This window comes from Crassostrea angulata, chromosome 3, assembly GCF_025612915.1.
Source record: "Crassostrea angulata isolate pt1a10 chromosome 3, ASM2561291v2, whole genome shotgun sequence".
Classification (NCBI taxonomy): domain Eukaryota; kingdom Metazoa; phylum Mollusca; class Bivalvia; order Ostreida; family Ostreidae; genus Magallana; species Magallana angulata.
In genome coordinates, this window is record NC_069113.1 from 50250939 (window position 1) to 50265519 (window position 14581).

General features: G+C 35.0%; 1 protein-coding gene across 1 annotated transcript in view; it reads left to right on the forward strand.

Moving 5' to 3' along the window:
• Positions 1-9503: 9503 nt before the first annotated feature.
• LOC128178252 (glycine N-acyltransferase-like protein 3) overlaps positions 9504-14581 on the forward strand; it is a 77367-nt gene continuing 72289 nt past the window's right edge. Inside the window, exons 1-2 of the mRNA XM_052845344.1 lie at positions 9504-9621; positions 11359-11466. Of these exons, the coding sequence (XP_052701304.1) occupies positions 11380-11466 (87 nt within the window). The 5' untranslated portion in view covers positions 9504-9621; positions 11359-11379. The remainder of the gene's footprint in view (positions 9622-11358; positions 11467-14581) is intronic.

The window sequence follows — 14581 nt, forward strand, 5'->3', positions numbered from 1 at the left end:
CGGGCCATTTTCAGAGGGGCGGGTGGTGATGAGAGTGTAACAATTAATTTTATGTGGCCTGACACAAGCAAGCTTTGTGTCAAATTTTACCTTTTTATCAGTTCCTTAATACAAGAAATGACACAGACAGGGATTCAGCATTTTTTTAACATGTACTTGCCCAAAAGACCTTGGGTCAAGTTCATGAAACACCTTCAGGTTATAAGCAATCTCTATGTGAATTATAAACTTCCAATGCTTCTACATAAAAAGATACAAACCGGACACCAACTTTGCACTTTTCCTACCAGTGACCTTGACCTTGTCCAAATGACCTCGGGTCAAGGTCATGACACACCCTCAGGTCATAAACAATCTTTGTGTACAGCAAGACCTCCCAATGTTTCTCCATAAGAAAGATATGGCCCGGACACGAATTGTGCACAGACAGACGGAGGGACGGACGAGGTGATTACTATATCACACCCCCAAATTTTTTTGCGGGGGTATAATAATCGGTTAAAATTATACCACCCTACCCTATATAATCATAAGAGCCCTGCCCTAACACCAAAATCGCAGACACAGGGGCCATGAACTTCACAATTTTGTAAGAGTCACTCTTCCTAATCATAACTATGTACTTATAGTTCATCTGCTTTATTTATAGGATCATAGGAGAAGATGTTCATAAAAAATTAAATGCATTTTCATTACATATCATTAGAGCCCCACTCTTACACAATAACCCCGACCCAGGGGCCATGAATATCACAATTTTGGAAGAGGCATTCTTTCCTATCATAACAATGTACATTTACTTAATTAATGCATCTGCTCATTATCCATTAGCAAAGACGAAGATTATTGAAAAATTAATGCATTTCCTCCATATAATCATTAGAGCCCCACACTAACACAAGAACCTCTGACCCAGAGGCCATGAAATACACAATTTTAAAACAGATATTCTTCCTCATCATAATTATGTTAATTTTTGGGCTTAATACCCGGGAGCAGAGGAGAAGATTTTCAAAGAATTAATGCATTTTCACTATACGAGGGTTTTTAGAAAAGTTCGCGGACAAGTTTAATTGTGAGAGGACTATTCGCATGATACCAGCGAAACTTTTCAGAATAAAATTTGACGTGTTTCTTAGAAATATGTAAATATTTGGTTTTGTTAAATGCACCATAAAAATATACATCTTAATCATTATGATAAGATATGCTTCATGGAGCATGTAGGCTTTTTTCATATTTTGTTCGTGTTTTTCTTTATGGAAGAAAATGAACCGTATAAGCGCAAGCATAAAAATGTACTATCATAACATGTCACAATAATTAATGAAGGTCAGTTTGTAAAAGTTCAATTAAATGGACAAATTTTGACTGTTTTATCGCCGAATTTGGACGACTAACGTTTGAAAATTGGGTCAAAAACGTTAACGTTAATGGACATCTTGGAGCATCGGGCCGTCATAAAATTCTGTGTGCAAGCAGGAACATCTTTGATGGAGACCAAGATGTTCTTAGATGCTACAAAAGATGGACCACATAATTATGTCCATATTTATGAAATAAAGGTTAACCTTTCGAATCAGAGGTTTAAAGATGGAAGAACTGATATTTTGAGCACTCTACCCCTATACAACACGATTTTGCTTTTTATTATCTAAAGTCGAAACTGCGTGAACAGAGATTTTCGGACCTGAATTGATCAACGATATGTCAAAAAAGACATTATAGTAAATCTTGAAAAAAATTGTATTTAGGGGCATTTTATAAATGGGTTCAATGACATAAAAGTGTGTGGAACTGAAATGTGTTTACTTTGAAAAAGAGTGACAGGTTTGCATCTCAATTGTGTGACGTCACTTGACGTTGTGGAAATCAGAAATTGTGCTCCGTGAATCTGTTTAATGCAAAGTAAAAATTGCTGTAAATTTACATTAATTAGAAGAAATTATTAAAATCAAATGATTATTGTATACTTATTTTCAATTGATAACCATTTAATAAATCATACGTAATTCTACAAAACACACAGTAATTTTCCCGTAAATTTCTTTGTTCGCAAACATTTCTAACAACCCTCGTATAATCATTAGAGCCCATCCTAACACAAGAACCCCTGACCCAGGGGCCATGAAATTCACAATTTCGGAAGAGGCATTCTTCCTCATCAGTACTATGTACTTAGTTCCGTTACTTAATATCCAGTTGCAAATGAAAGAATTTTTAAAGAATCAATGAAAGTTTCTATATATAATCATTAGAGCCCTGCTCTAAAACCAGAATATCTGAGTTTTGGGCCATGAAATTCACAAATTTTGAAAGGCATTCTTTCTCATCATAACTTTGTACTTAGTTCATTGGCTAAATATCGAGGAGAAGATTTTTAAAGAATTAAAGCATTTTTATTATATCATCATTAGAGCGCCATCTTAGCGCCGTTCACCCTAACCATGGGGCCATGAATTTCAAAATTTTGGTAGACAGTCCAATGCTTATAACAATCATGCCAGCAGTTTGGCTGCTAGATGTCCAGAAGTAAAGAAGATTTTTAAAGATTGAATTGATTTTGATGCTTCTAGCCCCACCCCTCAGGCCTCCGACAGGCAGAGGTCATAATATTCACCATTCAAACCCCCCTTTACTTATAGATGCTATACTATGGTTCCAGAGAAGAAGCTAAACGTGTTCAAAAGTAAACGAGTAACTCAGTAACTGAGTAACTCATGTGACCCAAAAATAGATATTTTAATTTTTAACATTAAAACCATTTAACAGGTATGTTTGCATAAGATAATGAATTTTACATGTGTAGTTGACATTGTCCACGTTTCAACCTTTGTCACTCGTATCATTTATGACCTTGCCTATCAAGATATGATACACAGTAACTTATGGCTAACATAACGTGTCGCTCTGATCGTTGTATCTCAATCTGGAACGCACATTCTTTCATTCATACTTTATTTCCTCCTAAAGGAGATAATGAATGACATACAAATTATAAATTCTCAGAAAACATAAAGTAATAGAGAAAAAGATGAAAAAAAGCAACGAAACATATATACATAAAATATATGTTGCAATATTGTTCACAAAAAGCTCTTCAGACTTGGAAGTTATGACGTCACACAACGTTAGAACGGAAGGCTCTGAAGTATTGGACGGCACATGAACACCCCTGCGAATGTGTTTGGAATGTTTTCTTTATCGTTGCCAAGTATATAATAAATCCAGAGGTGCTCGAATGAAAGTTCACGAGACTTCACCAAGATGTGTTCAGTTCCTGTAAAATTTCGAGCGGAAGTATAGTGTTCGAATAATATTCTCAAAATACGTGAGTACTGGTCGTTCTTCATATCATATCTTACTTTGATTTATGTTAAAACATGAAAATCTTTTAAGATGTATGTCTTATTCCACCATCTAGCGGCTATTTATATTTAAGGATAATATTCAGAACAGAGTTATCGTTCGTGTTCAACCACGTGTAGAGTGGTTGAAAATATTAACATTGGGTTGCTTAATAAAATCATAGCCATGTTTGATGCTTGTGGTGTGCAATACCATGTTTTTAAAAAAAAAATAAAATAATGGGTGTCTGTTTTGCCATTTTCAAGGAACATTCTGCATAAAATAGTATAGTCTGTTTCACTATTGATACTGTTATTAGGTCAGGCGCGGATCGAAAATTAATCCTCAAGGGGAATCTCTACTAAGCATGTTAATTGTTGCAACAGCAGACAAAAACTATTTCTGTATTGTCACATTTATTTCTAGAACACATTATATCCACCAATTAATGAAGATAGAGTTTAAAATCAATAAACCTATAGATTATATTTGATTACAAGTACCTTGATTCTATGAAATAGACTATAACTACGAGGTACAATTTTTACTGCAAAACTGATAGGGTCAAATAAAACCACGTGGTCTAAAATTTTAACGACAATAACATTCGCAGGGGTGATGAACGTAATAGACATAAATATGTCAGGTAAAAGGACGCATGGAAGGACTTGTCTAGCGGAGTGGATGTACGGCGGCCGATTAGAGTCATATATGTCATCTTTAGAGACATCGCTCACTACACCTTGAAATATTTTCTCAAATCAGCAGAAATTTACTTCATTAAGATAAATATCATAATGGATAAGAAGTATTTCAGTCCAATAGGCAAAACAATGTGCAATTTTGGAAAAAAATTACATTTTCGAAAATTTAATTTAGTAAACATGATCAAAAGCTCCAGGCGGATTCGAACTCAAGATCTGCGGTTCAGAAGACCACTGAGCTACGACGTTATACACCCCAAATGAACTATATTAACAGTTTAACAAAACATTTAAATCGTCATCTTGTGACGAAGTGTCTTAAAAAGTATCAGTCTAGGTGTAGTGAGCTACCTTAACTCTGCAACTCGTGGAATTTCATAAGAATTGAAAACCACAATTTATTTTGGCAATCAAAGGTAACTGAACACAGAAGACATCCATGAGTGCGCGATTACACAACACACAGATATACCGAATTTTATTATAATTACAATGCATTTTTGTATTTAAAATAAATAATTTTAATGTTAATAAATTTACACAAATTGATTTCGTCGGAAGCTGGTAGTAATTTCCATATAGATGCTGGTATAAAATAAATGGGACGATTTCACCACCCGTCTGACAATCTTTTTCCAGGAGTCTTTGGTTGGGAAAGTTCTCTTGTTAGTAGTTTGCTAGGTCGTATAAGTGAAGGATGGTTACGATATCGGGGATAAATACTCTTTTGCTTGTCCTACAAATCTAGTGAGAAAGGATTTTTACAGCAGGGCATCGCAATCCAAGCGACAGAGTCTTCCTATGGAAAGGAGTTTTCTTGTGGCAATCTGCTGATATAGGTTGAACGTAAAATGTGATTCGGATATGTCAGATCTGGATAGTGTGGGAAGTTCCAGGGCATTTTTGCATTCAAAGTGTTGAAATGTATTAAGTTGTAGATCTGAAAAGCTAATATTACTGCTCAACTGACAGCCTTATAAATCCGATGGAAGAACTACACATTTATAAAGATGAGACACTGTCGTAAGGTTTAAGTACTTGGATCCAATGTCAGATAATGCAAAGTAGAATTTTTTACCCCTTTTGCCCGCCTCCGATATCGTGACCGATAGTTTGCATTTCGAGTGCTGATAATACCTAGATGGTGTACGACTCTTTCTGTGGTACTTCAGTTTGTCCAAGATGCCTTGTGAATTTACTTTTTCGATTGTTGCATTTGGCAAAGAATGTTAATACACAGGATTTTTACGCGTTGAATTTAAAACGCCACTTGCACTGTTATGATAACATCCAATAATCCCTGAAGCTGCACTGGCGAAGTGGGAATGAGCAATTGGTCATCTGCTAGTAAAGGACAGCTGCTCCCTACGCCAAGAACACAAGAATTTGAACTGTTGAGTTTTTAGACATTTATTAGATCGTTGATAAATATTGAGTACAAGAATGTAGATAATATCCCACCTTGCCGGATGCCTCGGTATACGAAAAACCATCACGTTATTGATCCCAGGGGTTTAACAACTCATGCATACACTCTGAACTGCTACTTAAAGTGTTTTGTATGAAAAGTAACATCCCTTATCTCGCTAAAAATGTGGCTGGATAGTTCCACCGTTTATACGTATCTTTATAAGTATAATCAACTATCTAATTATGAAAATACAAATGGGAAAAAAATAATGCAATACAATAAATTTTATTCAGCAATAAATCTTGTAAAAATTATTTCATTATGATATCAATAACTAATCTCATTATTTTGAGCGTTTGCTACTAGAATAAAAATGAACTTCAATGATACAATGGAAGAAAATGCAACCTGTATATACTATATAAAATGACCCCAATAGGTGTTATTAGAATATTTAACACAAACCGGCAAAAAATTGAAAAAGAAATTAAAACCCACAAAGACCCCTTATATTACAAATCATTTTTGACATTCGGTTACATATACCTGAGATTAATACACTTGATGTTTATATAGTTATAAATAAATTAATTTGTTTTGCCTCGGACTAGAATGTCTCGACGTCATTGGATGAATCGCGTCACGTGATTGCCTTATAATTTTCTTTACACGGCAAGCGTCAAAATTTATACGGCAACATGGCGGACGTAACGTTTTTTGAGCTGATTTTTTACACAAACGTTTAACCATATCTTTAATTTTAAGGCACCAAAATATTAAGTGTGACCCGCTTTGCCCGTGACGTAATATTACGATCCTACAATGGCACCCAGGCCAGCTTTGCAAAGACAACTGACGAGGAAGGTATAAAATTATGAAATTTAGCTATGAATTTCATTGTTATATGTTATCGTTGTTGTTTACAGATCAAACTTTAGGTCCTCGATAAAACAAAACACTAATTAGGTTTGTTACCGACTTTATCGACCCCACAAATTTCTGTTAACAGTCAGTAACAAACCTAATAAGTAATAGTCACTAACTATGTATAATTTTGATAAACTATTTTTTTTTTCAGTTTACGCTATACAACACTGTAAACTATTTATCTATTTTGAATTTGCATGTACAACATACATATTCACTAGACATATTCACTAGAAATTTATTTCCTAGGCTTAATGCTTTCAGAAGTCTTCCTGAACAAAAATTTCTCATACGACCACAATACTCCCAAATAACTGTGAAAAATAGTGCATTATTAACACCACATACTTAAGACTTTTTATAAGCATGCATACGGACATTAAAAAGGAAATGCTTGTTAAGAATTGGATTATTAAAATGTCTAACATCTATATGTTAAGTTTCCGCCACTAGGGGAGCGTATTTGTGGTTTCGTATGATTCCATTGTGTTAACATTACCGTAGATCATGTATATTTTATAATTTAAAAAAAAATGATTCGATGAGTACGTACATGCAATATTGGAAGTTAGTTTCGAAGTAAACAAAAGGATGAATACATTTCTCTTAAAGTTTTCAGATACCTAATTTTTCAGCTGTAGAGATGTTTTATCGTTATCGTTAATAATGAAGCCTTGGTCAGGACGCCCTATATTTCATCAGAGGCCAGTGTGGTTTTTTATCGTTATCGTTAATAATGAAGCCTTGGTCAGGACGCCCTATATTTCATCACAGGCCAGTGTGGTTTTTTATCGTTATCGATAATAATGAAGCCTTGGTCAGGACGCCCTATATTTCATCAGAGGCCAGTGTGGTTTTTTATCGTTATCGTTAATAATGAAGTCTTGGTCAGGACGCCCTATATTTCATCAGAGGCCAGTGTGGTTCTTTTAGGTATAATCAATTTATTTGCCATCCTCCTGGCTGACCTGGGTCAACACAATGGATGTCCGAGTTCTCCCTGAACTTGATGAGATTCTGATCAGATTCTGAAAAAACTATAAAAAAGAACTCCCTCTTTCAATTTGCGCGAAATGTTTTAATACTAAATTAAGTTTATTGCTTATTATTGATGTGATATTTGTTACTTAAAAAAATAAATATTACCTTATCAATCGTCTCAATTGGGGCATTAATACGGTATTAAAAAAAAGAACAAAGATTTAAGGTGGAAGGCTACATCGTCACAATATGTCTGACATCCGTTTGAAACGCCATTTTGTTCCGGATTGATAGCATTGTGTCGTGTTACAAAATAGCTATACACCGTTCAATTGAACTCTTCTAACGAGGGAGATGAGATAAGAATGAAATCACCAAAACGCTTAGAAAATATGTCAATTCCCTTCGTGATTAAAGCGTTCAACTAACATTGATTATCAGCTGTTATGTAGAGAAAACATGAAATCGAAATAATGTACTGTTTCCCTGCTAATGGCAATACATATTTGTCATGTCAACTGCAACAGACGATCATAAATATGTGACGGATTATCGATAAAGGTGAGCAGATAATTTTCACTTGAACCCTATATGCATGATTAATATAAAACTAAAGTTCCGTAGTACCATCTCTTGTATTAATTGATTCCAACTTCCCAAATATAAAACATTTGCAGTATAAGACTTGCATTGAAAGTTTGAAACTTAACTAATGTATTTTAATTTAAATAGATATAGCTAGCAATAAGAGGGAAGCCGGATTTGCAAGCCAAATGAGGGAACGACAGAATCTTGAAAAAGAGCATTTTTTTGATTACCACACGTACATGTGTATCACTAAGGACATCTAATGTATGTATATATATGCATATGGTTGAAAAAAGTAAAAGGCAATGTAACTACTAACATTTTGTTTTAAAGAGTTAACTATAAAATAAATGCATTCATCAAAAATATAATTTTTCAGATTCAAACATTATCATAAGCACTACTAACCTTATTCCTTCATTTTAGCATATACTTTTACTTTTTCTTTTTTTTTTTTTTTTTTTTTTTTTTTTTTTTAATTATGCTTTATTTCACTTCAACAACAATACCCATTTACAAAAGCCAGATATCCCGGGTATTAGGAAAATTGGCATCATTATAATAATAATGAGAATAACAGAACAAAAGTAATTTATAACAGGTTTGTCAAACGCTTTACCATATTTTTAAACAAATTCAGGTTTGAAAAATCTAGCATGATTTCCATATCCTTAAATAAAGAATTTTTAACAAATTGTTTTAATTCTAAACTATCTTGACACTCGTTTTTTATTCTACTTTTACTTTTTCTAAATTTTTCTTCGTGATTATTTTTAAATTAGAAAATTGGTCCCAAGATATTTGAGACCAAGTAAAATCAAGAAAGACCTCTTAAACAGGATCTTTCAAAGCAAGATTTTTGAAATAATTCAGTATTTCTTTTAATTTTTCAATTTCATTCAATTTCTTTTTTTCATCTCATTAACCAACGGATTTTTTTTTTATCTATTTTCAGATTTTGTGGGATTTTCATCCAGCAGCTTGCCTTTAAGGAGTTATCTGGAAGCAGACTGATATTTTCAAAATTCTCTTAAAAATAGAGTATTGTACTTTGAGGTCTATTATTGTTGAATACTTTGCCTATTATTAGTAACAAATGCATGCAACAAAAATCTCCTACACTTATTCAGTGTAGACATCCCCCTTAATAGGCTTAAGAGCACATGTTTGTGACCCATTTGCACGCAGATATATATTTAAAAAAAATAAACCAATGGCGACAGTTGTGACACCATACAAGAGAAATAGGAAGAATCTGCATTTTTAAGCTATTTCGTATTTTAAATCATGACGTCAACTTAATTTACATTTTAAGCGAAAACATTAAAGCTCAGATTAGTGACGAAATTGTATACAAATGTATTTTTTTCCTTTTCATCGATTTCAACTGCACTAACCGTGACTGCTTATTACATGTATGCAACGTTCAACGATATAATTCAATACTATAAATTTGATATTGTAAAATTTTTCCAAAAACAAAAGTTACGTTGATTACCCGTTCCGACTTCCATATACATGTATACTCGACATGCAGACCGTACATTTAAGAAAACATCGTTCTCAAACTAGGCTAACACAATGGTTGTCCGAGAAGTTGTCCCTGACAAGTACGATGAACTTCATCAAAAGCTCTAGAGAGAACTTCCTTTGTCCATTTTTGTAGGTTTGTTTTAGTTTTTAGCAAACACTAACTGTCTTGAAAATCCTTTTGTTTAAACATCGAATGAATGACAAAGGAATCGTGTCAATTGGTATGATATATTAAGAATGGACATCTAGAGAACCCATGTATCCCATATATTGGGCTTCATAATCGGTGAAGATAGGGCCTCGGGAAAGACCAGCCGATCTTTAAAAGAAATCGGATTTACACAACTAATAACAGGCATAGCTATAGTCTGTTATGATGGGCAATTCTGTATAATACAGTTGTACTAGGGATAGCATTCAAGGGGCTGGCCACCACCCTTTGTTTTTCCTAGGACTGATATGTAACACGTTCATTGGTTTAAACATAGAATGTGGCTGCCTCATAATATCTTTATGTTTGTTCGGTGAATTATGTTGGCAATGTGATCGTTGTTGGTCGACGCTTCGCCTACTCATTTCGAGATTTCATATCAGTTAATACGGAAACCGCATGTCGTATGTTCTTAAAAAATTTGGAATAGTTAGAATAAATTAGAGTAGTTGCCCTTTAAACATTGACGTCATATTTTTGTGTCTGGAGCAGAACAAAATAGTATTTGCTCAAACCTCCGAAGAGGAAATGGAGAAAACGTTAAATATTGAATAGCAACAAAACAATGTAAGAAAAATTAGTGAAGCGAAGATTTTAAAGAGTATTTGAAAGGTGAGATAAATAGTTTAGAAGAGTTTAAATGAGCTAAATTGGAAAAGATTTTAGGCAACTTGTATATATGGATTTGCGTAAATCATCGCTCTTCGTAAATAAATGTATCTCTTGATAGTCCTCGGGAAAACAAAACACTAAATAGATTTGTTAATGACTGATTACTGAAATATATCGGGTTGATAAATCTTATATTCGGCTCGGCTTCATGGAAAATCGTATAGTGCAGTTGTGATGAAAATACCATTCCTTATATCTTTTGAGGGTCGATAGGACTTTCCCGGAGCCCCATACCCACCAAATATGAAGCCCCAAATTTGGGATACAGGTTGTTAGCCAGCCTCTTGAAAGGTATTTCCATTAAACCTGTATTGTAGGAAATTTCCCCTTTTATACCAGGCTTGCTAGGCCTGTAACTGGCCCTGTAAACCCCATTCCTTTTGAGGGTCGACTGAACTTTCCCGGGGCCCCATTCTCACCAAATATCAAGACCGAAATATGGGATAAGGGTGTTAACCAGCTCCTTGAGTTCTATCCCATTTACACTGAATATAAAGATTGTCTTACCTTCTCGCCAGGTTAGTAGATATGTCAATGTTCATGTTATGCCACCAAGTAATAATTTTTACAATATTTCTGTTCCTTTCAAATATGATCAAAAATTGAAATTTTTAGGAAAGGGGAGTGTCCGGACCCTCTCCACCCCTCTCTAATCCGCCCTTTAATTGTTTCATTTTTTAAGGGGGTGGCAAAGTTTTATTTTGTTTGTAATAATTATTAAGACCATGCTTTCTATGACGTTAAATGTTATGATTATTGATAAAATTAATTTATTAGATTTATTCCCATGCAAACAGTTCAGCCCAAATGGTACATAAAGGGTCGCTCATGTGTTTTATGGGATGGGATATTATCCTTTATGTAAAGTACAATTTTTAAATAGTACCGGAAATTTCTCTTTTTGGTATCAAATCAATTAAACTTGTGAAAATATGTTGTACCGTGGTCAATATAAGAATGTAGCATTTCGTATTCTATTTAAGGGATTGGTCCACTTCCGGTTAATGAGGAGAAAGCACCTTTTGAAAAAGAAAATGGTGTTGGTGGACAGTCGGCCTGACTTCTCTGTCCTTGTTATCGTGGATAGACAGGTGTTTCTCTAGATGAACAATTTATTCGAGCCACATCATTCTCGACAATGCTATAAATCTCACCGTTGTCCCCTCTAGATCTTTTTCCTTCTCACTAATTTATTGAAACAGTCTAGTTTTATTTAAACAAATTAGAACTTGTATACCGCGAATTTACGAATTTTGAAAAGCAAGTACCAAACCTATGTGAAAAATTTAATTAAAATGTACGAGGGCCCGCCAAAATTAAATACAAAGACTTATGACATATTTTGTTCTACTAAACGTGATATTGTTTCCAAATTAAGTAGACATAATTGAGCAAAACAAACACAAACATTTAAAATATACATTGTATCCCTGTATATCTAATAATCTTAAATTTAAAACTGCAAAAAAAGGTCACGGATGTCACATTTGCATGCACAAATTTTTTATTATGTAAATAACAAACCATTTAATGTCGACAGTAATATTTCTGTAAATATGACCTAAAACCAAATAATATTATATCTTAAATTAGGTATTAAAATGTTGGATGTACATAATTATAACGGAATATATATCTTGTTCTGTTTACGATAAACAAAAACAAAAATACTTTTTAACAAATGGAATATATTAGTTATGACTTTAATGAAAATTAATATATTTAACAGTTGTGATGTCTGCTTATTTTTTTTTAATTTACCATCGTATCTGATGGACATTTTTTCTATCACTTATTCAATTGCACACAGAAATATGTACGAAAAATTTATCATATTTATTGGTAGAGAAGTGAGACTTGGTTGGTATTTGTATGCTTCTGTAAAGGACCTGGTTTTGCATCCAACCTAGAGATTATACTTGAATTTGTCTCCAGAGAGATATCCCCACCTCAATATATTGTTGGTAAAAAAAAATTACTAACGCATATCCCAAGATATGATGTGTCCCTGTAACTCAAACTCGAAGAAGCCGTTAATGAAGCACCTCAGAAAGAAGCTGTCCATAAACAACAAGCTATTGTGCACAATGAACTTAGGTCTTTCTCAGGAAAAACATCAAGTGTAGATGCTGTAAGCAATTCCAAGAAACCAACAGTACGAAAGAAACATTTCAAAAATGCTCAATCTAGAAAACCTGGCAAGAAAGTGTCTGCAAAACCATTTGGTGGACCTAATAACAAAGATGCATCATCATCATGTCAAAGATGTGGTTATTCACAAGCTGTGGTTATTCACAAGAATTCTTGGGGGCAATACATGGAAGTGCAAGTTCTGGTGGCTGCAAACCATGGTTGACGACAATCCAAGTTAACGGACATTCAGTTGAATTCAAAATTGACACCGGTGCTGATGTCACAGCAGTACCCGAGCAAATATTCAAGACATTGAACGTGAAAAATCTTCAATCTTTACAGAAAATTCTGAAAGGCCCGGGTAGAAACACTTTGAATGTGATTGGAAAGTTCAATTCACTGTGAATTTTCTCTGGAAAACCGCAAATCGTATCAGGAGATATATGTTATTCGAGGCCTCAACAAACCACTTCTTGGTAGACCAGCTATTGAGAAACTTTATGTTGTCAAGTATATTGCAAGTCTGCAGCTGCACTCTGATTACAAGCAGAAATTTCACTCACTCTTTACAGGACTTGGGAAACTACAGGGGGAGTACGAGATAAAGCTTAAAGAGGACGCGAGACCGTACGCAGTCACAACACCAAGGAGGGTGGTTTTACCTTACCTAAAAGAGATAGTTAAAGCGGAGCTGCACAGAATGGAAAACTCATGAGTTTAAAATGGGTAAGAAGGGAGAACTTTCCACTACCTAGCAAGAGGAAACCCTCAACAGACTCACAGGAGCCAAAGTTTTTTTCCAAGCTAGACGCGAACAGCGGATTTTGGCAAATACCTCTAGCTCCAGCATCTAGACTCTTAACAACATTTATAACACCTTTCGGACGATAATGCTTCAATAGATTACCTTTCGGTATATTATCAGCCCCAGAGTATTTCCAAAAAAGGATGCAGATGATCTATTTAGTTTTGAGGGAGTGTGATGTCATATGTACGATGTTCTCGTGTTTGGAGCCTCCAAAGAGGAACATGACAACAGGCTAGAAAATGTGTTGAGAAAGCTATCAAAGACAGGCATTACACTTAACAGTGAAAAGTGCGAGTTCTCGAAGGACCAAATCACATTTGTTGGGCATTTAATAGACAAAAATGGGATACAACCAGATCCAACGAAAGTGTCAGCAGTTAAGAATTATGAGGCACCACAAAATGTGACCAAAGTTCGACACTTCTTGGGAATGGTGAATCAGCTCGGAAGGTTCACTGCTAACTTGGCAGAGCACAGCAAACCATTGCGGGACTTGTAACACATGGACAATGAGTTTACATGGGGACATCCACAGGAGCAAGCTTTCAGCAAAATTAAAGATGAATTGAGTAATAAGACAGTGTTAGCCCTGTATGACCCAAAAGCACCAACAAAGGTGTCTGCAGATGCGTCGTCATATGGTCTTGGAGCCGTACTTCTACAAGTGACAGACGACAGTACTGACCATTGGAAGCTAACTGCATATGCGTCAAGATCTATGAGCCAAACAGAACAACGATATGCGCAAGGAGAGAAAGAAGCACTGGCAGTAACATGGGCATATGAACAATTCTCAGATTTCTTGATTCATAGAGACAGACCACAAATCTCTCATAGCACTATTAGGATCAAAAGCTATTTGTGATCTACCACCTAGAGTTCAACGCTTCCGCATGCGACTCATGAGATATGAGTATGATATATGCCATGTCCCTGGTAAATCACTGTACACAGCTGATGCTAGATCACCGCAGCGAGAAATTGCAAGAGAAGACGAGGAGTTGCAGAAAGCGGTAGAAGCGTATGTGGACAGCATCATAGAAACTCTTCCAGCAAGTGAGTCTCTCTTGGAAGAAATTTGTAAAAAAAACTGCATGAGGACAGTGTTCTGAGAATTATCATGAAGTACTGTGAGGAGGGATGCCTCACTTAGTGAACACTAACGTTGATAAATATTATCCAGTAGGAATGTGCGGTCTCCGGTCCTTGCAAATGGGTGCCATACATCCTGACCTTGCCATTCTCGAGACTCATTTCGGTGGACG